Raw genomic sequence first — 26,346 nt, forward strand, 5'->3', positions numbered from 1 at the left:
TCGATCGAAGGCATAATAGAAATAAATAATACTCAACCTCTGTATGGAGTTCTGAACGTCTATAACAAAGCCCACTTAGTGCAGGGTCCTTACTGCCTGGTTCCCTGGGATAGATATGAGTAAAAACCCCCACATCTTTTGGAATGAAGGATCACAGAAGGACGTTTTCACTTTATGTACTGTAAGAAATTGAAACAAAGCACTGGGATCTCAGAGCTTCCCCTCTACAAGGCTCTTTGTTCTGAAGGCTGCTGAGCTGATAGCGTCCTGAAGACCATAGATTCCAAGATCAGAAGGGACCATTGTGATCATCTAGTATTTGGATGGTTCTGTGTGCGTGTGAAAGGGATGTTTCCTTGGTGTGTTTTGTATATGTCTCATCTCCTGACATAATTTCTCTCTATCTTCAGTGAGTTAATTTGGGAATATCACTGCATTGGCTAGAGACTCATCAGACATACAGCTTTACATGGTTTGTAATGCATATGGCAGGCTTTGTAATTGGCAGTGGAATCAGATTGTTTTTTCCTTGGATTAGCATTGTTGTCTTATTGCAGGAATAGCCACACTGGAACAAATCCCGCTGTCCCTTGGGCCAGCATTCGGTTGCCAATAAGGGAGATTTAGAGGATGACAAAAACAAAACAAAACACAAAACCTCTTATGCACCTGATTGTACAATGCAATGACACAAAGGGGACCAAGGGAATTTATCTGAAAGCCCAGCCACAGAATGGCAGGGCCTCTGAGAGGCAGCCAAACTAAATATAATTTTATAATTAAAAACCCTATGTGTTTTATTGCACAGCTGCTGCCTTGACTTGGTAAAAGGTGTCTTCTGTTAAAACATGGTTAGGGCAGGACTCCTGGAAGATCTGTTTATTCTGTCACCCTGGTTTTTACGCTTTGGAAATATGATATATCAATGATAATATTTGGTAAATATCCACTTATTCCATGAACAATTATATTAATAATTGTACTGTATACAAGCTTTAGGGGATTTGCTTTATCCCACATATGCGCTAGTTGCGCAAATATTCTGAAACTTTCAGAAGATACTAAAGGGAAGGAATATGTCCTGCGTGTCCCACATATCAGCTGGCAGTTAAGTGGTATGCCCCAATGCTGGTCTGAGCTTGGTTCTGGAAATCACAGGTTCTGGAAATCAATAGCCCTGCCACACAAACACCACACTTGGATTTAGACCTTGAGTATGTATGAATTCAGAGGTTAAGTCACAGTGCACATTGGACCAGAGTGAAGCTATATGTGCAGTGAAGAAACTGGGTCTGCGTCTCACTAGGACCAACAAAATCCTGCTGCATGATCTTGTTTTAGGAGAAATTGAGATGGTTGAAAAGGCCTACCGAGAAACCTGCAGGTATCTCTGGGAGCCAGTCGCTCTCTGCAGTGTGCTCGGTATTGCAGAACAGAAATGGAGACGTTGCAAATACTGAGGTCTTGTCTACACTACAGGGGAAATTCGATCTAAGCTACGCAATCTGAGTTACGTGAATAATGTAACTCAAATTGGCATAGCTTAGATCTACTTACCGCAGCGTCCACACTACACGATGTCAACAGGACATGCTCCCCCATCGACTACCTCTACTCTTCTCAATCTGGTGGAGTACAGGAGTCGACAGGAGAGCAATCTGCGGTCAATCTAGCGGCTCTTTGCTAGACCCGCTAAATCAACCGCTGATGCATCAATCGCCATTCATCGATCCTCCGTTAAGTGTAGACAGGCCCTCAGCATCACTTGCAGATTTTGTTTAGAATTCCCAGATTTTACAGCATCTGCTCTGAGGGCGGCTCTGGAAGGTGCTTCACCTTGCTGATCAGTAGAAAATAGAAATCTGTTAAATAATATTATATTTAGACGCATACCCGAAGCATGCACAGTCCTCTACAGCCTGCCAAGTAAAAAGACAGACTTTGTAAAGTCCCAATAAGTAACAAATCTGTTATTATTTTTCATTTTGTTTTTATCATCAGAGTTTCTGCCTTAAGACATATTATATAAGGGTTTTTAATGTGGTTTAATATCTTTATATGGGGCTGAACCATTTATTTAATTATAAAAGAAGTAGGATCAGTCTTAAGTCAGTTCCTTTATCCGTTGCTGCAGTCCTCCACTAAAGGGAAAAAAATAAGGTAAAATATTCAAGCCCTTAGAAATGCCCTGGTGAAATGTTTTGAAACACAGGCTGTTGTTTTGGTTCATACAAGATGGCAAGTGAGGATACAACCCTATCCTAACAACCCAGCATGAAATTGGTTGTCCAGTCCAGCCCTCCATATAGTGGCATACCCTGACTGTTTTGAGTCTTGCACCTTTTCTGCATTCTTAGCATTGCTGTCCTCAGACAGACCCTAGTAACTCCTACACTGTAACTTACGAAAGCATGAATATGTTTTAAAAACAAAAAATCAGCATAAAGCAACCTCTTGTTTGGGAAGTCACCAATGCTTGAAGTTATTTACAAGATAGAAGAAAGATGGAAATTGAACCAAACCTATCATCCTTTGAATATCCAGGTAAGGAAATCTGGCTATTCCCTTTGTTTTAAGCAATTAGTCATTTGTATAATATTGCTTTTATATTTTAATTTTGAAGAGTGGCCACATTATTAGAATCCACTGGGACAAGATAGCTGTCCCAACCTTGGAGGGCATTCACCAGCTCTAGCTGAGTTGGCAACATGTACCATAGGGATTAAGACTGCAAGTCTTTGATCTCTTTGTGCTCTCATCTCTGAAAGAGCCTTCAAACTGAAACAGAATGAAAAGGCTTCCAAGCTTTCTGTTGTGAAATGGGCAGATTCTGGGGTTCTGATGGAAAACTCTGAATCTCAAGCTTCATGTGTGGTTCATCTGATACCTTTTACCAAGTCAAAGTAGTCACTGTACTTCCAGAAGAGAAATAGGTATTTGGGCACAGGGTCCTGGGTTCCACTGTGATCAGTAATTAATTCTGTAGTCTCATTCCAGCACAGGTTGGTTATACCTGTTATGTTGGCAACCTGCCTATAATTTTTCTTCTCTTAAAAATGTGTGGGTCCTACTCCTATATGGCTACCTAGATACTGTCTCTCCATTTTGAAGGCTTGCCCATTAGTAGAGCTCCTCTTCTTCTGAGTCTTGATGTCCTCTGAATTCTTTTAGTTCCCTTATTTGTAATGCAGTAAACAGATATGCAGGGATTTGACCTGCTTTTTTCTTTTCTTTTTAGTTTTGAATTGAGGAATATTTCGTAGTTCTCTTTGATGATCCCCACCCCTCACTTTCCTTTCTAGGAGATAAAAAATTACAGAGGGAAAAGTCAGAAAAAAATGTGGAAAACCAGGAGGATATGAGAGGCCCCCTCCAGCTCACCACGTTAAAGCAAGGGAAGAGCCCCTACAAGCGCAGTTATGAAGAGGGGGAATCCCACACCCAGATGAAGAAAAAGAAGATAGATCTCATCTTCAAAGATGTGCTGGAGGCTTCCCTAGAATCAGCAAGGCGGCAAGAGCACCAGCGAACAACAAGCACACCCCTTTCCATTAGAAAGGCATCCAAATACCAGGCAGAAGACATCTTTGAAAGGTGTGGAGCTGCCATTCAGCATAGCTCCCCAAACTTCAGCAGAAACCAAAATGAAGGTGAATGGAAGGTCCCCTATGGTTCCTCTTACAGTGCGGCCAAAGAGATGGGCCTCTTGGAAGATGAAGACGAAGAGCCTCTGTCACTCACAGCAGACAGCCCAACTGAGCTATCGCTAGCATCAACTCAAGGCAACTCACATGAAATCCCCACAACTTCCTTCTGTCCCAACTGCATACGGTTGAAGAAGAAGATCCGTGAACTGCAGGCTGAGCTAGACATGTTGAGATCTGGAAAGTTACCTGAGCCACCTCTTGTACCACCTCAGGTACCCGAGCTCCAAGAGTTGTCTGACCCCACAGGTAAGTCATGCAGAAATAGAATGTTCTTCAAATCCTGCTTAAGGAGAGTAATGGAGTTACTATCTGCTGTGTATATCCAAAATGTTTTACCCTGAATATTCTGAGGAAGGCCTTGTTTTATGGAAGCCTGCTGATTAGGTTTTGCAGGAGGCAGAAGCAGTTGCTGTGAGTAGAATAGAAGACATGGTTTGGGGAAGATTCTGTAATGATGACATGCTCTATTTGTTTCTATTGTAATCAATACACTGTCAATAAAAAAACAGAATTCCATTGCAGCCAGTTTGTTTGCTGTATTCTTGACGCATTCTTTTTTTTTCAGCAGAAGCACCAGAAAGCTCTGCTTGAAAGTCTGAACGACTTGAAATGCTGAGTCTGAAATATACTAGCGCACTGCATATGTATAAAGCATAATGAATTCTTTGCCTCCTCTGGAAGCATTCATTGTTCACTCTACGGCCTTAATGGAAGCATGTGTCCCTTTCTGAAGACGTTTCATTTCCGCCAGGAACTTAGTGACTTTCTCTTCCAAAGCAGTACATGGTTTACCTTATGCATTGTGCTAGTGGCCAAAATGTCATACCATTTTTTTTTTGTCCAAAGTGGCCTGATGTGTAAGATTTTTATGAGAATTATGTTGATTTGTGTGCAACCAATGAAGGGTAGAATTTGGATCAGTTGTTTAGACAATATTCTGTGTTATGTTTTGAATGTCTGCTGCATCTCTGAACTTTGTAAATATCTTTTCTTTTTCTTTTAAGCTTCTGAAAGCATCATCTCTGTTCCCACAATCATGGAAGATGATGACCAAGAAGTGGACTCTGCTGATGAATCAGTTTCCAATGACATGATAGCGGCGACAGATGAGCCTTCAAAGATGTCTTCTGCGACTGGCAGGAGGATTCGACGCTTCAAGCAAGAGTGGCTTAAAAAGTTTTGGTTTCTTCGGTACTCCCCTACGTTGAATGAAATGTGGTGCCATGTCTGCAGGCAGTACACGGTGCAATCCTCTCGGACTTCAGCCTTCATCATTGGCTCTAAGCAGTTCAAGATACACACTATAAAGCTTCACAGCCAGAGCAACCTCCACAAGAAGTGCCTGCAGCTTTACAAGCTCAGGATGCATCCAGAGAAGACAGAAGAGATGTGCCGGAATATGACCCTGCTTTTCAACACAGCCTATCACTTGGCTCTGGAAGGCAGGCCCTACTTTGACTTTAGGCCTCTTGCAGAACTACTGAGAAAGTGTGAACTCAAAGTGGTGGATCAGTACATGAACGAGGGAGACTGCCAAATCTTAATCCATCATATCGCCCGGGCTCTGCGAGAGGATCTAGTAGAACGTATCAGGCAGTCTCCCTTTCTCAGCATCATTCTGGATGGGCAGAGTGACGACTTGCTTGCTGACACAGTAGCGGTTTACGTTCAGTACACAAGCAGCGATGGACCTCCAGCAACTGAATTCCTGTCTCTTCAAGAGCTGGGCTTTTGTACAACAGATAGTTACCTCCAAGCATTAGACAGGGCTTTTTCCAGTTTGGGAATAAGACTGCAGGATGAGAAACCAACTATCGGCTTGGGAGTAGATGGTGCTAACTTTACTGCCAGCCTGCGAGCCAACTTGTTCATGACAATCAGAAAGACTCTGCCTTGGTTGCTTTGCTTACCCTTTATGGTACACAGGCCCCACTTGGAAATTTTGGATGCCATCAGTGGGAAAGAGCTTCCATGTCTGGAGGAGCTAGAAAACAATTTGAAGCAATTGCTTAGCTTTTATCGTTACTCTCCCAGGCTGATGTGTGAGCTGAGAGTCACTGCTGCCACTCTTTGTGAAGAGACAGAGTTCTTGGGAGACATCCGAGCAGTGAAGTGGATCATAGGGGAGCAAAATGTCCTCAATGCGCTGATCAAGGATTACCTTGAAGTTGTGGCCCATCTCAAAGATGTCAGTGGTCAGACACAACGGGCAGATGCTTCTGCCATTGCCTTGGCTCTCTTGCAGTTCCTTATGGACTACCAATCAATTAAACTGATCTACTTCTTGCTGGATGTGATTGCTGTGCTTTCGCGCCTCGCCTACATCTTCCAAGGTGAATACCTCCTTGTGTCACAAGTGGATGACAAAATAGAGGAGGCTATCCAGGAAATCAGTAGGCTGGCAGACTCGCCTGGAGAGTACTTGCAGGAATTTGAAGAGAACTTCCGTGAAAGCTTTAACGGAGTTGCTGTGAAAAACCTGCGGGTGGCTGAAGCCAAATTCCAGTCAATCAGAGAAAAGATCTGCCAGAAGACCCAGGTAATCCTGGCCCAAAGGTTTGATTCCCGTAGCCGAACATTTGTGAAAGCATGTCAGGTGTTTGATCTTGCAACTTGGCCCAGAAATACGGAGGAGCTCATGAACTATGGAAAGGAGGATATGGTACAAATATTTGAGCACCTGGAAGCTGTTCCGTCATTCTCAAGAGAAGTTTGCAGAGAGGGATTGGACACCAGAGGGAGTTTGCTGATGGAATGGAGAGAACTCAAAGTGGATTATTATACCAAAAATGGTTTTAAAGACTTAATCGGTCACATCTGTAAATACAAACAGAGATTCCCACTCTTAAATAAAATAGTTCAGATCCTCAAAGTCCTTCCCACCTCAACAGCCTGCTGCGAGAAGGGGCGCAATGCCCTGCAGAGAGTGCGCAAAAACAACCGCTCTCGGCTCACTCTGGAACAGCTCAGTGATCTTTTGACAATTGCCGTTAATGGGCCACCCATTGCCAACTTCGATGCCAAGAGGGCACTAGATAGTTGGTTTGAGGAGAAGTCAGGCAATAGTTATGCACTGTCAGCAGAAATGCTGAGCAGGATGTCCTCCCTTGATCAGAAGCCGATGTTGCAGAGCATGGACCACGGCTCTGAATTTTACCCCGATATTTAGGAAGGAATGCCTCAAATTCTGAAAGCTGTTGAATAATTTTTTTAGTCTATACTCTAAACTTTGATATATTATATAAAATATATATTATATATATATATATATAAAAACTCACACTGAAAATTAAAAAGTTAAGGCGATGTGCGTCTGGTAGAAGCTAAGTGAAATTTTAAGAAAGAGACAATATTTGAAATTTACTGATTTCTCCAAATATGGCAGCTGCAGCGTAGGTGGCAACATTTCATTTCTCAGAAGCATGTGCTGGGGCCATACTCTACATGTTCAAACCTAGCAATCAATCTATAAGCTAGATGACAGGTCTCTGTCAACCTCCTTTTCACAGTTGTTTTCCTTGTGTGTTTGTATGCGTGTGTGGTGGCGGTGGCGGCGAAGGCTACCCCCTGCCTTTCTTTTCATTGTTTAGTCTAGTTATGAGCCATTTGAGCCATTCACTGATGGCTGATTTCCAACAGAGCGACTTGTGCATGTGTGTTGGGATCCCTCCCCAGCTCCCCAACTTCACCTTGTTTTCTTGTTTAGAAGTAGAAGCTTTATTCACTTATGCAAGGTGTTGGATATTTTTCCCCCTATTTTAAGAACAAATATATCAGCTAAACTGTGATGCCCATTTCTCAGTCCTCCCCACTGGTGGGCTGTAGAGTAAGGCAAAGCTTTCAGGTCCCCTTGTGATAACCCCATTACCGGTCAGACATAATATAACAATGTCATATGCAGACTGTAAGATAGCATAATGGAGAAGGCATGGGCAGTTTTTTGCATTTATATTTTTATATTGTAGGAGATTAAAAAAAATTATACAACTGTTCATTCAGAACCAGGGCTGCTGTGGAAGTGAGACAGCCAATGAGTCAAGACCCATCAGAGGGTGGAGATTTCAGGGCTTAAAAATTATATTCTGATTTACATTATTTATACTCTGTCTTTATAATCATAGATTGTTGTGGTTTTGGTTTTATTTTCTTGAATGAGTGAAAAAACACCTGCTCTAATTCCATGGCAGGGAATATCAATGCAAGATCTATCTTGGGTTATAATGGTGTGATGATGTATTTTTAAAGGTTCATGTATTCTCTTGTGACCAAGGTGACATGTTTCACAGCATGGCAGAATGGCGACAAAAGGAAGAAGAATGCTGTACTTCTTCCTGTGAAATATTTTGTCCCTCCTTGAAAGGGCGCGAAGTCCAGCAGAAATATGGAAGTAGCACTTTCACCTTGAATCGCAAATGAGTTGGGTTTTTTTAACAGAATCATACGTTCAGAATGATTCAGAATCAGACGTTATCGCTTCAGGTAAGAAAAGAAAAAAAAAGGTGCAAAAACTCCCCAGATGCTAGTGCCTTGCCTTGCTGATGTGTATGGGCAGCACCAGTCTGACCAGAGCATCACGGGAGTTGAGACTGTGTTGTCCAAAAGAATCAGACTGGCATATTCCCAATTCCCAGAGGGAAACGTCTTGTGCCAAGCTGTGGTGTTTGGAAACATGATGGCGGTGTCAACAACACTGAACCTTTCCTTTCTACCGCTACCCTCTGCCCTTGGTCTTGGTGCTAAGATATCTCTAGAACCGTTGCTGCTAGTTGATAGTTTTTCATTTATATAAATATATATATATATATATAATTATTTTATTTTTTAACTTTTTTTGTTTTTAATGGTGATGTAGCATGTTTTAAATCAATCTCTCTTGGAGTCACTTTTACTGCCAGGATTCGCTCACTGTCTTCCCCAACAAAACACACACCACTGCCTGGATCCCGCCGCACCCTCCAAACTAATCTGTGCTGAACAGCAGCACACAGGTCAGGTGGAGACATGTGGCTGAGCCACCACATTCCAGCTCAGCTCCTAAGCCCAAGGGAAACAGCGGAACTTGTATGTCTGATGGGTTTGAAAGTGCATCCTGTCTATCCATACAATAGCCCTTATAGGGTGCGTTGAGGAGTGGAGCTGGATACTGTTTGAAGCATTAATTGTGATGACTTCCTGTGTTCCTTACCCTAATCCTGCCACACATACTGTATAGCAAGGATGTTTAGCTAGTCACTTTTGAAAGGGTTACAATAGACCAAGGAGCCTCTGAATTCAAATAGTGATGTGTGGAAGGAAAGCAATACAGTTTGCAACACTTAACTTCTTCCTTTCTGCCTCTGCCATTCCCCATACAGTATATGGAATGAGTGTGCTAGTGCAGATATGCCAGAGTGAGGTTATCTAGTGTACATCAAAATAACCATTAAGAACCAGGAACTGGAATGTTTCCCCCTGGAATCCCCTTAGAAATCAACAAGTGAGTCAGGTCATGACACTGTTCCATATCAGCATGGGGAAGGGAATGTAATACCTGGCAAGTGAATAATAGTAATAAACTGCTGAGATCCCCTTCACTCCCAACAAAGCCTTGCGTCAGGACGACCCATCCTCCCAAATGAGGAGAGCTCTAGACCAGAGCCCCAGTGGAATTGTGCAGATTCAAACAGTTCATTGCTTAGCCATAAAAGGGGAAGCTCTTGCTAGAGACCCAAGGTGTTCACAGCCACTACTGACCTGGGAAGTAAAAAACTGCTTATTGCACTGTCACAATACATCAGATCAATTTTCTTTTGGGGGCTTTTCTGCCACCTTTTTAAATTAAAATGTGAAAAGATAAAAATTGAAATCCCCAAAAGAACCACTGTGCCACTCCTGAACTCTGAGCTATAGCCAGACAATGTGAACTGGGATGCTACTGCGGGAGGATACTGGGCGTACTGCAGGGAATTTCTCTTTCTTATGACACACAGATATCTAGGAAATCTGCAACAAAGTGAATCGTAACAGTAGAAAAAGTGCTTGATATAGATGGCTCTAGAGTGTGAGGGAGACTTTAAAGACAGCTTCCCCTCTCCCCTTTTTGTAGTTCTGTGCTCCTCTTTTTATGCTCAGCACAAGAACTTGGAAATCCGAGTGTTCCACATGCCTCATCATGAAAAATCTGTATATTCTATTTGCAGTAGAATAAGTAATTTGGCACATGGCCTTTTTTCAAACTGGAGCTGCAAACTCCGTGGCCGTCTTTCTGGAAAGGTTCATCCCCAAAATAGTTTTTAAATAGTAGAGCTCACCTGGTCCTTGTTCAAACCAGTGTTAAAGCCACAAAAAAGGCTGTTTACAACCTCGACATTGAGTACCACCAGAGACTGGCTCAAAAGTGACTCAAATACAACTCATCATTGGTGACATCTCTCATAACAAATTCTCAACAGTAGAATGAAATGTGTATAGGCTTACTTTCTCCCCATTCTGTCTGTAAAGCAGTGAGGGCTTCTCTTGCAAAAAATGCCCCACTTGTGTGTCAGTGATATGAGTGACTCCCAGTGGCTGGATCTGCTGATTCTGTCAACTGGAAAGGCAAGAGATGCCTAGTATTTAGCTGTTAAAAGCAAAAAGCATTCAGTCCAATAACTAGCTGAACCACACTTACGGAGATTTATTTCATTATCATCTTCTTAGCTGTTAGTTTGCCAGTTTCTTTCACAGGCAAAAGAGGCTGAAATGTGTTGGGTTGTAGTGATGGCTGAGGGACAGCAGAGGGTGCCAGTTCACAACATCGGTTGGGTTCCAGTGTAGCTGTAGCTGCATCATATAGTGTACTACCATTCAGAAATCTGATGGGGTAGATGTAGACATCTTGGACAGATTCCTCCTGAGGTGGGGAGATGAATGGGATCCAGTTTAAATTATTCCCTTCCTGCTCCATTTTAACCAACAGGCAATTGTTTTGAATGTGTTGCTCATGGTATCTCGAACGTCTTCAAGAGCAAAGAAATAATGGGTTTGTTATTCCTTGAATAAGCTTTGCCTTTTTTCTTTTCCATCTACTTTAAGGCAGCTGACCATGAATAACATGCACTTCTCCAGACCCTTGGTTTTGTAGCCCTTGGGTTTTTTGGTTGCTGAAATCCTACCCTCTTTTTTCTCTGGCTCCTGTACTCCTTTATCCTGCTTGTTGGCAGATGTCCACTAAGCACATGGATGTTTTCTTCTACAGAGCTTGCCAGTGGCTGCATGAAGTCTAGGCCTCCTGATCACTAGGCTGATCGCAACAGGGACAATCCTAAAGGTGCAGGAAACCAAAGCTCTTCCTGTACTAGCAAGAGTGTAAGGATTACATATTCATGCTACAAGGATCATGTACCAAATATGCAAGAGTGTCCCTAAGAAGGCATTGTCCTGGAATGTTCTTTGCATTAAACAATGAATTGATCTCTGTGGTATGCAGGTGTACTCCTTGCATGTTTGGTGGTATTGGTTCTCAGATGCTTTTCAGGTTCTAAATACATTTCTATCCCACAATGCAAACTCAGCCAGTTCGCCACTGGGGCTCTTTGAAATTACATTTCTTTCTTAACTTGTTAATATTGGTATTTCGTTCGCCAATGGACAGTTTCCTTGGCAAACATTCAGTAACATCTGCTTTAGCCAGATTCCTCTCTCAACCCCATAAAAAGAGGTTGTAAAAGTAAAGAAATGGTACGTTGATCCCCCAACCATTGTACTGTCAATCCAGTAATGCCTATGCAATTCCTGTCTCCCTTGGAGACATCTATAATGTGTGTGCATGTAAGCTAGTGTATGTATACAGTACCTATGCATACAGTCTATATATTGTATATACGCACATCCCAGTACATTTTCACACAGCGTAAGAAATAAAAATCACATGCCTATATATCTATAAATAAAATCCTATATATTTATATATTTCTATGTTTTCAATAGATATAAACCTATAATATAGATATAGAATCAATTGCCCTTGTATAAACCTGGCCCTGGCCCTGTGTCCTAGTGAGAGGTATGTAATACAGAAGACAGAGGACTTCAGTACAGCTTTAATCTTATGCTGAGGAGGTCTACATTTGTGTGTATAGGGACTTTGCTGTGGTCGGGACAAGGGGGTTCTTGTATGTTAAATAAGGTGCTGAATAAGGCTTGTGGAACTGTAGTATTGGGACTGTGTCTTGGTGATGGAGAAAGGTGAACACCCTTGTCTTCTTTTGGATAAGCGTACCATAGCTCCTGTGTACTCACACTTGGGCTGATACATATCTCACTCGTTTATGCACTTTCCTCTGTCTTCATGGAGAGGTTCGATGACCAGGGGTCTGAATGCAATGAAGATGTGGCTTTCTGCTTCACCTGGTTGGCATTCCTTGGTAGTCACCAACATGCAGTAAGCGGGAACCAGTACTCTGCAGTAACTAGTCCAGTGCAGTACAATAGAATTTGTTTATATGTAGTGTATTTCGCACACAGCATCAGCCAGTGTTTTAGAGATGGGGTTAGAATAAAACAAGAGTGAGAGAAAATGCAGAGTTGGTGCAGTCACTCTTGTACAATCAGATGGGAGCAATGATGTATGGAGAGGGAGTAGAACAAAAGAAAATGGACTGTGAGTTAGAAGTGATAAAGATGTGTGTGTTCATACTGAACTGGGATTCACACCTGCAGTTCCACCAAATTGAGCCGAGAGGCCACTTCCTTTACAGTGGACCCAGTGAGTGCAATTGCACTGATGTTCCTCGATGAGTGCTGTGTTTCACAAAGGGCAGCTATTTTTCAGTTGTTAACTAGCCTGACTGATAATCTAGATGGCTTTCTTGGTGGAGAAGGGAATTATTTGGCTAAGTGACGGACGCTGTAAATGACACATGATGGACACTTAAGCTAATAGACAAGGTGCATTGATGTTGCTGAGTTGAGCCATTCAGGGGGCTCAACACCTCCCTCCCTCCCTTGAAAAGAAAACTAAGATAAATATTTTTCTATGACGGGCAGTTCCAACTTGAGGACTTCTTGGAGGATCCAGGACACAGCTTCCATGGATTGACATTTACAGAGCGTGTGCTGATGTCTGCGCCTCTTTCCTTTCTTCCTCTCTCCTCATGAAATTGCTGCTGTGGACAGAGCTATACGGATTACACTGGCCTGCCTCCTCAGTGATGCTTTTCATGTGTGACGCAGGGCGGGATGACTAGAGTAGCTTTCCTTTCAAAGGTAATGGATTCATTGTTGCTCTTCCCTGAAAGAGAGCTGTTGTAACTCCAAAGGAGGGGAATAGAGATTTGGCTTTCCAGCTCCAGAGTCAGCCTAGCAACCACTTAACTTCTTACGTTTGTTTTAATTTTTCATTTCTTTTGGGAGGAGGGAGAGTTCAGTGCATTTTAGCTCTGCCTGTTGAGTGACTAGTTACACTGGTATTGCATTAGCAGATGCTGTGCAGACTTCCCCCATGCAACCTCAATCCCCTGCTGTCCTGGGCCTCTCCCTTCACACAACTCTGCTAATACGCCTCAGTTACAAACCTGCATTTCCTAAGTCTCTCTAAACTATGACTACCAATTGTGCTGAATGGCACCCAGTTAAACACATACAGCAGAGAGAAACTAGTACCAGTTCCTTGTGAACCTCATGGATGGTTTCCCCACCCCTTACCTTCTCCTGAAAATGCCACTGACATTAAACTCAGCAAACCAACCCCCAGTCCACATGCTGCCAATAAGTATTTCCTGCCTGGCATTGGAATCCTTTATGCACTGCACCTCATGTACAGAATGCTCACTGGGCTGTGCGGGGGAACCACATCCCATATGCTATACTACATTGTGATTGGAGGGCTATTAGGGTTCCTGTCATTCAGGCATCCTCAGAGACTCATCAACCATTTTACACAATACATTTTTGTTTAACTTCCTACAGAAAACAAAGTCTCTACCTTCCCCCCACCCAAAGCACAGCCCTGCTGAATTGTTTGTTTCAACACCTCCCACCACACACACACACACACACACACACACACAAAATGAGAGAAAAATATCTAGAAGTCTATTATTACATATGTATTAATATGTTAATATCACATTTTTGGAGAACGTTAAAATGTTATTACTTTGCAGACTATGCTTTATAGTACCTGTGTGAAAGGACCTAGGACACTGGATACGAATAGAGCTATGTTGATATATCATAGTATGTACACGAGAACTTTCCTTTTGTCATATTATCCTTGTAATGTAAGATGATTGTTAATAAAAACATTTAAATTTATCAGGTTGGGTTAGTTTCTCTTTGTTTTATTATTTAAGGCTAATATAACTTAATTTCCTAAAGTGAGGGACACCTAAACTGCCCCAAAAAGGCCTATTTTGGCAGCTTGCTAGGAGAGCACCAATAATTTGCATCCAGTCTGTTGCTTCCTGAGGATGGTCAGCAAAGATGCTCCCTTCTGCTTCTGCGTCACTTCAGCTATCACAGTCTCTCTGTATTCCTTGTATGGAGTGCCCCAGCCTTCCAATGTTTCTGCTACAGTTGCCTAAATTGTGAGACCTTTGTTTCAGTCACACTAGTGCTTTTCCTATGTGTTTCCATACCCAGCTCAGCTGTCTCCACACATTCACAAAACATTGGTTGGATTTGGCTTGCAGAACAGAATCCCATTTCGGACTCTCCATGCTTCCAAGGTAGGGGAGACCAGACTCTCCCACCCTCAAAATAAGTTTTATTTCAGGAGGCTCCTTCTTTTAAGTTGGTGTATTTTTTGCATGCAGTTTTCATTAAGGCCTAATCTACACACAAAGCAGCACGGGGTGAATTAAAGTTGTGATTTTAAGCCAGTTCAGTTAAACCAGAACTACTTTGTGTGTGGACATTCATATCAGTTAAAACAATTGCTCAAGTTTTTAAATCAATATAGATGCTTTCACACAGGTTTGTAATGGTTTAACTTAAATCACTTTTTAAACTAACTCTGTAGGGTAGACTAGGGACAAGTAAAAAGACCTAGGAATCATTGTGAAGAGTTTAACAAAAAAAGCAAAAAGGATGTACAAAGACCAGCTTAGAAATGATAATGCCATCAGATAAATTAATAATACAACCTCACCCACAACGCTGCATTCTGTGCTGGTCACCCTGTCTCAGGATATATCTGAAAGAGTCCACAAATGGACCACTTCTTTACAAGAAGAGATTGGAACTATTTATTTTAGTGAGTAAACAAACAAAGATCATATAAAAAGTACTTGTATGGAGCAGGTAATTCATGCACTTGTATTTACCGCTTCTTATATAATACAAGACAAAAAGGGGCACTCAAATGGAGACAAAGGAGCAGCAAATGTAAAACTACTGAAAGGGGACACTTTCTTACACAACTGCCAGATCCTAGATTAGATGGACTGCTGCCCTGATTGGTCTAGACCCGTTCTCTTTCTGAATATCTGTCTTAGGCTGTGTGTACGCTCCAGAGACTATCCTGGTATTGCTACGTTGGTGTAGCTATGCTGACATAGCCCTGTAGTATAGGTGCAGCCTACACTAACAAGAGGTTTTTCCCTTCGTGTAGGAAAACCACCTCCCTGAACAAAGTTAGCTACCTCGATAGAAACATTCTGCTGTCAACAAAGCTACGTCTACACTGGAGGTGAGTTCGGCATAACTATGTCAGTCGGGGGGTAGTTTTTTCATACCCCTGACTGTGACATAGTTTTGTTGACTTTACTTTTAAGTGTAGAAGAAGACTAATTTCTTACTCGCTATGAATCAGCAACTTGGTGGATGGTATCTTTAGAGAAAGGAAAGTTACTTATCTGAATGCTGCCTCAATAAAGATACTGTTCCAAGTGGATACCCACCTCCCCTCAGAGTTTGGGGATTATCTTCTTTTAAAGCATATCAATGCTTGCATCTTGCTTTTGAGGGAGAGAAGGAGTTGTTTTTTGTTTCTTGTTTTAGTCCTAGTTAATCATTTTGAATTGGCCTGTCATCCTGGGAGCTTCATGTCCTGCACAGCAGAAGGAACTGACTAAAAGGTCCAAAGGGCAGCATTTATGCCCAGGGTGGGCCTGGATCACACTCTGCCCCACAACTGCCACCATCAGGGGGCCAAAATTCTTTGAGGAGATGCCACCAATTTCAGATGGAGGAGCAAGAATTGTGTGATACTGTTTCCCTGATGATCACATTCTGACAGGTCAGTAGCTTTCCCATTGAACTTATCTTGTGCTTTATATTTGTAAAGCTCTATCCACATAAATAAATAAATGCCAAAATTTTCAAAAGTGGCTGCTGATCTGGGGTGCATCAGTTTTGGGGTATGCAACATGAGACACTTTGGAGCCTGATTTTCAGAGGTCATCGGCCCCGCATAGTTCTAATTGAAGTCAGTGGGAATTGCAGTTGCTGAGCACCTGTGGAAATCAGGGCCAAAAGTGTCTCAAGCTTGGCACCCAGAATCGTAAACATCCCAAATCAGTGGCCACTTTAGAATATTTTGGCATAAGTGACTTGCTCAAGGCCACCAAGCAACCCAAGTTTTACATTAACTTGCCCTTCTTTGGAAACTTTCATCCTAGGCATCTCAAAGGATTTTTTAAACATTAATGAGCCAATAATGAGCCACCCAGCACCTCTCTGAGGTAGGTAAATATTTATCTCCATTTTACAAATGGGAAAACAAAGACACAGCCTAAGTGACTTGTCCAAGGTCACATGAGCGGTCAGTGGAAGGGACAGTGATAGAACCCTGATCTCCAGAGTTCTTTTTGTACTGTGGAAGTGGTGCAGAACCAGTGCAATGCCCCATCTCAAACCAAGCTGATTAAACCAATTTGTGAAATGCAAGTACAGCATGTGAAATGAACTGGTAAGTCTCAGTTTAGTTCCTAGCAGCCAGGTGTCCATGGCACACAAAATCACCATCACAATTAGCTGTAATTGGATTCCATCTTGGGAGCGCAGGCCAAGGACTACATGGGCCATGGGAGCAGAGTACAGGGGATGAGATGGTATGTGGAAGGAAAGCTTACACTGCTTTGTGACTAAAGGTAACTTCAGTCTCTAGGGCTGCTGATTTTAATGTCTTTAACAAACACCAAATGTACATGAAAACAGTGAAAGGAGGGAAAGAGGAAATAATTGTAATAGTTCTGTTAGCATTGAAGCCACTGGCAAACTCTCTCCTATTTCTGCTGGTGTCATTATCACTGTTCATCAAGATGGCTGCTGTTGGCAAGAGGCTCTGAAATGCTGGTATCTAGCATCAGAAAAACAAACCTGCAGTTTCTTCGTGGTGAGGAATGTTACATATGCCCATGAGGCCTGTTGCAATGCCACACTGAGGGAAAGGGGTCAGCTTGCTTTTAAATTGACCCAGTCATGCAGGGGAGACTGTCAGCACTTCTCTGGGTCTATTGTTAACTGTTTCTTTTAATGTAGTAAGTGAAATGAAGGGAGTAGTGTGTGCCTGTGTGGGAGAGAGGCAGTTAATGGGTTAACACTTTTCTCTCAGCTCTTCCTTCAATAAACTTAGATTTCCCTAGTCAGCTCACTTGTTAATTTCCTTTTGATGTGATTATAATGCTGTAAGTTTCCTTAAATTCAGCAGGGCACCTCAGGACAGGCTTGCATGAGGAGACTGAGTCTGCAGTGATGTGTCTGATTCAGCGAGTTAGTGGCTGAGAGGGAAGGAACCATGGTGTGACTTTCCTATTAATGAAGCAGATTGGTTTCTATGGAGATGCCTTGCTCTCCTATCAGTCTCCATCTTCCCCTCCCCCTCCCAAGGTGTCTCAGGCAAGCAGTGGCTGGAAGGAAGGTTTTGCCAGCAGGCACACACCATGCCCAACACACAGCTGTATGCTCTGACCTGTCCCCAGTGGGCTCAATAAACACATCGCTCACCAAGGGTGTTAAATTGCAAGAGCAGCCTTCATGGGCTGTGCCACGTGCCTGTCTCCTTATGGAGATACTGAGCTGTGGGTGAGAGTGAGCAGCAGATGCCAGTTTTTGCAGACAGAACAGTTGCCACATGAATTGTGCTGCAGTTCATTTACAAGGGGGGTTGGGTGTCTAAAAATAGCAAATATCTGACAGAAAATCAAAGGCACAAGGCTGCTGTAGAACAGAATGTTGTGACTCAACTTTTCATCACGCTGAAGCCCATTTTAGTCCAAGTAAAAAAATAAGTTTGCTGACCTCAGATGGATGGTTGTCTGTATTCCTTACAGCTGCCTCAGATTTCTGAGTGATAGGGACACTCAGCAGAGTGGCCTTCAAAAAAGGAGAGAGAAAGGGCTACAAGTTAGGACTGAAGTGATCCAGGACTGGCAATCACATGGAGTGCTGCAGGTCAGGTTTGAGAAGCAAGCCAGAAAGAAAGGTGTGTGTGTGTGTATGAGGGGCTAGGCATACTATAGCAGAGTGTGATGCAGGTGAATATTGAGGTGCACTGGGTCCTGCACTGGCCATTGACAGATCTGTGGAAGAAGCTGAAGGACTAGAATAGCAGGGGTTGCTGCAGAAACCGGATTGAGGTGAGTCAGTAGAGCTGTGCTGGAAAGCCCAGGATTGGAGAATCAGGTAGGCTGCAGGTCTGGGTTGTGGTGTACTAGCAGACCTATATCGATTCAAGAGCTTTGGAGAGACATTTCACTGCCCCTGGACATTGCTATCTGTCCTCAGTTTTCACAGCCACCAAGATTTAAATGAGAAAATGTGAGGTAACCTGGGCAAAATTTCCTAGGGATTGAGTGGGCAGAGAGGAGGAGTCTTCAAATTCCCAGGTACTCTGAGGCAATGTTTATGGCAAGGGCCCTGGATTCTGTTATGCTCTGGTGTAGCAGGCTGGGAATTCCATGACAGTTTAGTTTTTTTTAAATAAGAAAGCTTTGAGTAAATTTTATCTGAAAATAAACACCACTGCAAATTGGTGAGAAGGAATTTGCAATGACTTAATGCCTCAATCTTGTTTGGAAGTAAGGATATCCTCAGAACCTCTCATCTTCCTCCTATATTTAAAAAGGGATTAAGTAGAATTGGCCTGAGTGACCATCTGAGCCTTCTACAGGTGGGAACATTTTGCAGATCTCCTTTGAGACACTAGCACCGGGGGGCAGGGGAACCCCTGTGAGACATACTATACCATTTCCCCACCATGTTTTACAATTATCTTAATCAGAATGTGTCTCTACTGTTAATCGAGCTGTACAGCCTCCCCCACCTTCTCTCCCAAAGCTATTTCCTTGGCTCTTTTGCTCTTCTCCCTCAGTGACAGCTCATGCTAGTTACAACCTTGAACACCAGTTCTAAGTGGATGACTCAGAACTCAATCTCCTGTGTGTCAGTCTTCATGCTTTTGTCTCCCATCTCTCATTTTTGCTCTCTCCCTCTGAGATGCAAAGGACACCTCCTGTGCTCTTAGGGACTTGGTATTTCACTGAAGTGCTAATGTTTGAGAGAAAGTCAGCACTGAAGGGATTAATACTGGGGACAGGCCCAAACCAGAACGTCAAATCCACACCACTGTTGGCTGTTCTGGAAGGAGAAGATACTACATTGGAAATGCAGCTCCCCTAATCCCACGCACCAGTTAGGGTATTCAGATGGGAATTCAGATCCAAATTCACCTTTACAATTTTGATTCAGAGTCAGCTCCAAATACCATAAGAGGCCTAATTTCCAAATCCTATCTGCTCATCCCTTCTCATCTTTAAGTGTGAAGTAATAAGCATTGGAAAACATAATCTCAACTATACATAAAAAATGATGGGGTCTAAATTAGCTGTTACCTCTCAAGAAAGACATCTTACAGTCATCGTGGATAGTTCTCTGAAAACATCCGCTCAATGTGCAGCAGTAGTCATGAAATCTAACAATGTTGAGAACCATTAGGAAAGAGAGAGATAATAAGACAGAAAATATAGTAATGCCATTATATAAATCCAAGATATGCCCATAGCTTGAATACTGCATGCAGTTCTGTTCATCCCATCTCAAAAATGATATATTAGACTTGGAAAAGGTACTGAGAAGGGCAACAAAAATGATGAAGGGTGTGGAACAGCTGCTATATGAGGAGAGTTTAAGAAGCCTAGGACTGTCCATCTGAAAAAAAAGAGATGACTGTGGGGATATGATACAGGTCTATAAAATCATGATCCATGTGAAGAAAGTGAGTAGGGAAGTTTTGTTTACCCCTTTTGTATAACACAAACATGAGGGGTCACCCAATGAAACTAAAAGGCAGCAGGTTTAAAACAAACAAAAAGCAGTACTTCACACAAAATGCACAGTTAACCAGTGGAACTCATTGCCAGGGGATGCTGTGACAGCCAAAAGTATAACTGAGTTCAAAAAAGAATTAGATAAGTTCATGGAGGATAGGTCCATAAGTAGTTATTAGCCAAGATGGTCAGGGGTGCAACTCCATCTTTTGAGGGTACCTAAATCTCTGACTGCTAGTTGATACTGGATGATGGGATGAATCACTCAATAATTCCCTGTTCTGCCCTCTGAATCATTTGGCACTGGCCACTTTTGGAAGACGGGTGACTGGGCTGGAGGGACCATTTTTGTGACCCAATATGTCCCTTCTTATCTTCACAGCTTCACGAAAGCCTCTCCAGCACTGCTTTTACATTTTCTTGCTGAAAAGCAAGGCAATACTCTTCCTGTGCTTGGCAAGGGTGTGACCCTGAATTCTGTCTCCCGCCACAGCATAACTTTATACCATCTATGTACTTAATGGCATAGCTCAAAAAATCTTCCTCAAATTTCCACTGGCCCACCACAAAAATGTTACTTGTCTGATTTATGAGTTAGAAACATAGGGGACTTATCCTACCACAATTAAAACAGACATTATGTTCACAGTTTGGAATTATTTATTTACTATTGAAGATTTACATTTGTGTTGTAATGTCCGACACGATTGACAAGTCTCATGCTCTCCTTTTGTGTCTTGGACTGTGAGTACAAGGTAGACAACCAAAAACTGATTCTGTACAATAAAGACATCAGTGAAAGGGGCTGAATAACCGGAAGAGCTTGGTCATTCCTGTTGGAAGGCCACGTCACCATTTTTCTGTGCTGTTCAATATTCTTCTTTCCTTTTGAGACTTACCAATTAAAAGAACTAGCTGAGTGCTAAGTATTATTATTTCCGATAGTTCATCACTCTGTTAACTTTCTTTAAGAGAACAAAATTCAGTTGTGATTGATCTGAACTTTAAAACGTGTAACATGTTCCATCTCAGCTCTTTAATTAGACCTAAACTGACCTTCACAAAAGTGCAAGAAATGAGGCCAAAGCCACATCAGTTCAGTGCCTTTGTTAAATTTGTCATAGTGCTAGTAAATGCCATTATGTTGAATTCTAGCCTCTGTTACTGATGTGGATTGTACCCTATTTTCCACCTCATTATTGAATCACATATGAATCATGCATTTGCTGGTGAATAACAATTGACAACTTGCACTACACAGTACATAACAGAGAATCAATAACTCTTTACACTGTGAAGTGGAGGTAATTACAAGTGAGTCCAGTATGTACTTCAGCTGGACATAATAGGAATCAAATAATGCTGGTTGTAATTGTAAGATAACTGAATTTCCTGTGTATCATTTAACGATAAAAGAGGGGCTCAGTCTGGAATCTCAGATTCAAATCCAAGGCAAACATTGTGGAAACTTGAATTTAGGGCCTTCAGCTCTTGGGTTTATCTCTCTAATGGAGCCAAACTACAACCTCCTCCCATCTTGGGGGTGGGAGGAAAACTTTGTATCTGATGATAATATCATACACTTCTCTAGCTCCTTTCCTCTGAGTCTTTCCAAACATTGGGCCAGATTCTCCTCTCACTTATACTGGTGCAAGTCTATTGACTTTAATGGAGTTGCATTTCAGTGTGTGAAAGCATAACTGAGTCCATCAATTTACTGAGCCTCATGCTGACCGTGGTAAGGATATATAGTGATCACTTCGTTCATCACTGAAATGAAATTCCTTTGCATTTCAAACACAGCATTTGTTTCACAGCAAGCAGCCACATGCTGAACAATTTAGAACCGGAAGTTTGAAATTGCAGGGGCAGTTTAGAGAGGACAGGATCTAGCTGCTACATCATTAGAATTAGGCAAAGAGACCAAATATAACACTGACTTACAAAACATAGCATGGAAACTTTAATAACCAACAATGTTTTCCAGCTATCCTCCCTTACTTCCGTGCCGGTACATTGATTCAGCACTAACTGAGAGAACAGAACTATCCACACAGCTGGGACACAGCACCCTACAGTTACAGTACATATTGTAACTGAATAGATGGTTTGGGTTTTTTTTTACATACTGGTCACAAGTCAGGTTCTGTAGTCCCAATAGTAAAAAATCCACAGATGGGGAAATGTGTATGACAAGTGGTACATATGGAATTATGGAGCTGCATTTCCCATGCAGTAGCCTCTCCTCCATGCTACCCCACTACTTCTACAATTTCACTCCCCTCTGCACTATAATGAACCATAACAACCAGTTTAATTAGTACCACCGTGCTTGAATTGTGATCAGTAACTTGATGGCCTAGATTTCTGGCCACAGAAATATCTGGCCCTTTGGGATCTCCAGTGCCAGCCAACTATCATAATAGCATGAAAAAATAACATCATCAAAATAAGGCAGATTAACACCACTCTGAGGAAACTATAGAGGAGACAATGTTAAAATCGGTTTGCACTGTTAAAACAAAACCAAAAAAAGTTCCAGATTATACTGCAAAAGGTTGAGATCAAACATCCTGAATGATACTATAGTCTTATTACTATAAATTATCACTATTAATTCATGCTATATTACAGGTTTATAATTATAAAACACTGTAAAATAGAGATAATCAGAAGCTAAGATGTATGGGGTAAGATTCACCAACATGCAGCCTCTTATTTCAATCAAGTCCATACTTATTACTTTGATTTAAATAAATGTTCAATCTTATTATACTGCTGTTGATGATATAGGCATCGTGCTGTGTAAACTGGAATCCGCACCAGGGTGGCTAACACAACTTTTAGCTGTAATCCATCTTTTGCATCTCCATGAGTCTTGTGCGGGCTCTTCCTCCATCTTGTTCAGAATTTTGGCTCTTGCTTATTAATTAAGCCACAATCTTCTGTAGGCCAGGGAACAACCTGTGAATAATGCTGGTATAAAGTGACCAAATCTTATCAAATGTGGTGGAGATTGGGTAATTGCTAATATAAATGCTTTGGTTTTTGTAGTTTTACTCAAATTAAAGGGTGGATCAATCCGATCATTGCTAGAATTAAGTGGAAAGCACTGTAATTTTAGTCTCATGTGTCCTACTCTTAAGTATTTCAGAGCTATGGATGGTATGATTATATCTTTAGCCCCTTGAATACCTTGTCCCCAGGCATATCTCTTAAAGGTGAGCCCGCTCTTTGCAATGGAGTGGCAGGACAAGCAGTGAGCTCATAGAGACAAAGCAACATCTCTGTTGATGATACCCCTTCTGTATCCCAAGACATGGAAAGGAGTGTAAATAATTACACTTAAGCCATACCAAATCTGAAAAGCATAAGAGAAAGGTGATGGTGAGTTAGTGGGCCAGTGAAGAGAAAGTCATTCAGTCCTGAGATGATGTAGTACCTGGCAGCCTTCTGGGTTGCTCTTCTAAGCAGTGCTGGTAACTAAGATTGGGTTTCAGTATGGCACCTCAGCATCAAACCCAAACTTGGTGAAACAATCCTATGTAAGTTACTCAGTCTCATCTGCTTCCTGGAACATAATCAGAATATCCAACACCTGCTCACTTCAGAAATTAGTCTATTTCTAAGCAGAAAGGATAGCAGTAAGTGGAAGGATTTGTGGCAAGTTATTGTCAATAACCAGATAGAACACCGTCAGTGATTTTTCTGAATTGTGGGATGGATCTCCTGTTCTGTTCATTCCCTCTGAGGCACCTGGCATTGACCACTGTCGGAAGACAAGATATTGAGCTAGATAGACCTTTGGTCTGACCCAGTATGGCTGTTCTTATGTCAATGACCTGCATGTGAGAGACAGAGAGGAGAGCTTCCCCAAGAACACTGGGAGGAAAGAGGTATACACTACTTACACATATAGATTTGGGATAAGAGACTTTGAAGCTTTCATGTTTTCAATGGCTTTTAGCAACCCTAAATCCAAGATATCAAAGACTCCAGCAACGAAGGAACAGGAAGGAATCCAAACACTGGGTTTGGCAGTGCTCACTTCAAAGGCTGGGTTTCTACAGTACCCTATTAGGAGAATACTTCTGCTTCTTTGGCTCTCTCGCTGTTTATATATGATCTGCTCTCTCTCTCTCTCCATCTTTCTCTGTGTTCTACTGTCTCTTTACATTTCTGCCTCTTTTTCCCTTCACGTAGCTTCTCTCTTTTTCATATCTCAGGAATCAGTTTATTTTTGCTATTTTTGTTCCATATGGTCACCTAAAGCAATGTGGAAAACATGGACTGCAAAATGGACACAACTATTGCAGAGACTACCCCCTCAATGCGGGCTTTGGTGAGGAAGATTTGTTGACTGGTCAGAAACCTGGGACTGAGTTATAACTTTTTGGCCCATCTGTTTCCATTACTTGTTTTTTTTCACAGGAATAGGGACAGATTTTAAGTATATACCAGGGGAAAATGATAGTGTGTGTGTTAGCATCTCTAATTTGGTGAGGTCGAACCATGCAGAGAGCCCAGTTGCTTCCACTAGAGAAGCTTGGCTACCACATTCTGAGATGGGAGAAGGCCTGAGTTTTGAGCCTGAACTCTACATTCCCAAGAGGAGCTCAGAAATCCAGTGTTTCTGAAAAAAGACTTACGGTGGCAAAAACAAACAAAGGGGGGCTGTGCCCTTTTCTCATTCTGTATTCATAGAAAAATTCTTCTTGTACATATTAACCTTAAAAATCTCAATCTGTGCTTCCCAGTTTTGCCGGCGGTCTCTGTAGCAGAGCTAGACACAGACACGGAGCTCTGTCTCTGCCATTAATTGAAGGGCTAGAGGTGTTAAACCTTTAACAAAGAGAGCTTTTCTTCTAAACAGTTTGTCAAGTGTTTGATTTAAAAATGTTCATAAAAAGACAAAGTGGTTTGAACATTGTGAATAAAACTCACTTCCCCTCTTACCATAGATGGGAAACCTGATTAAGTATGCTGTATACCTGCTAGCTCTCCAGTCATCTATAGAGTCTTCAAGGGAAAGCAGGGTAGATAAGACCTGAACATATAAAATAAGCAGAAAACTAACTAAATAACTAAAAATCAGGCCTTCTTTCTCCATCATAAAGCAGTAAATAATAGCGCAAGCCCATTTTTTCCCTTTTCAGCTCACCTTTAAATGTAACACATACAAAAGCCTATCTGACAGTTTGCATTTATTTTCATGAGCGGCTTTTCAGTGTCAGAATCTTGTCCTTGTAGAAGTTAGAGGTCTATTGGGGTCATGCATTCCATCCCTAGGAGAGAGTTCAGGACTCTTCCCTACAACGTGGGCTCCAGAACTTTGCCTGGCTTAGCCTGAGAGAGTCCTTGTGGCAGGAAACCCGAAAAAAGCAGTGTCCGTAACAGAATGCTGTGATTGATCATTTTATGGATGGGTGTGGTTCACATTCCTACAAGATGAAATATAACTTGGCTTACTCCTCCTGACTCGGAGACCTCCCAGTATGAAAGGCAGTTGGCTGGTCATGACAGAGATTGCATGGCTACATATGAAGTTGGTGCCACATGGCTATCTGCCTCCTGGGGTTCCTCAGCATTTCCTCCCAGTGGTTCCTCTCTGTGCCTGTGGCATGCAGACCCAGGCTGCACTTGCCCAGTGATTGGCTCTGCCCCAGGCCATCTTGGCTTAACATTTCTAGCTCCACGCTGGAGGCACGTAGCAGCTCATGGGGCACTTCAAACATGATCATCTCATTCCAGACTGGGTTGATCTTGTGTTTTGCACACTTTGTTTGCTTCTTCTTCAGTTTCAGAGACTGGTGCTTCAAGGTCACCTTGACAGATACATCTGCATGGGAAATGAAGGAAAGAAAGACACCACGGTGGTGAGCACAGGACAGGCAGACAACCATTAAAAGAGAATCTGAACTAATGACTATGGACCAAAGGAAAAGCATATGAGCAACTTCTAATTGTTCTTTCTTAAAATTTTAGTTATTTTTGCTTTTTAATCCCAGTTTATTAAGCCCAAAATGCCCAGGCAGATGTTATAAAATAGCAGATGCTACAACCTATTCAGACTGAGATCAGCATCTGAATCTAGAACACTCCTTTGGAGCTCAGAGAAGTTTAAATCCAAGGCTTTTGTGTACCCTGGGATAGAGCTGAAGGCCAGAGATGGAGTTTAGGACACAGATATGGGGTTGGATTCTGAACGCCTGCAAAGTTTGGGGTTTCCATCCAGTATTCCATCCACAAAAGCAACGGGTCCCTATCCTAAGCCTTACTCCCAAATCTGGACCTTAGCGTCCAAAATCTGGGTGCTTAGCATGAACCTCCAAGCTTAATTACCAGCTTGGATCTTATCTCGCTGCCACCAGACAGGAATTACAGTGCCTGCCTCGCTCTGGTCCCCCCAA

The 26,346-nt window shown here is 42.2% G+C and overlaps 2 protein-coding genes across 5 annotated transcripts in view; one reads left to right on the forward strand and one right to left on the reverse strand.

Annotated features, from left to right (window-relative positions):
* Nucleotides 1–26,346, forward strand: part of PRDM11 (PR/SET domain 11) — a 276,782-nt gene that overhangs the window by 50,463 nt on the left and 199,973 nt on the right. For 2 of the 4 annotated variants that reach the window (XM_032791772.2, XM_075065269.1), the window contains 2 exons: nucleotides 3,303–3,953; nucleotides 4,712–6,966. The exons of 1 other annotated variant lie outside the window; for it this stretch is intronic. In XM_032791772.2, coding sequence (XP_032647663.1) covers nucleotides 3,303–3,953; nucleotides 4,712–6,876 — 2,816 coding nt within the window. In that variant the 3' untranslated portion in view covers nucleotides 6,877–6,966. Of the gene's footprint in view, nucleotides 1–3,302; nucleotides 3,954–4,711; nucleotides 6,967–26,346 lie in introns of those variants that run through there. One more of the 4 variants, XM_032791775.2, reaches the window with a different exon arrangement.
* SYT13 (synaptotagmin 13) overlaps nucleotides 22,204–26,346 on the reverse strand; it is a 43,696-nt gene continuing 39,553 nt past the window's right edge. Inside the window, exon 6 of the mRNA XM_075065268.1 lies at nucleotides 22,204–25,775. Coding sequence (XP_074921369.1) covers nucleotides 25,471–25,775 — 305 coding nt within the window. The 3' untranslated portion in view covers nucleotides 22,204–25,470. The remainder of the gene's footprint in view (nucleotides 25,776–26,346) is intronic.

The sequence above is a fragment of the Chelonoidis abingdonii genome, chromosome 4, assembly GCF_003597395.2.
Source record: "Chelonoidis abingdonii isolate Lonesome George chromosome 4, CheloAbing_2.0, whole genome shotgun sequence".
Lineage (NCBI taxonomy): Eukaryota > Metazoa > Chordata > Testudines > Testudinidae > Chelonoidis > Chelonoidis abingdonii.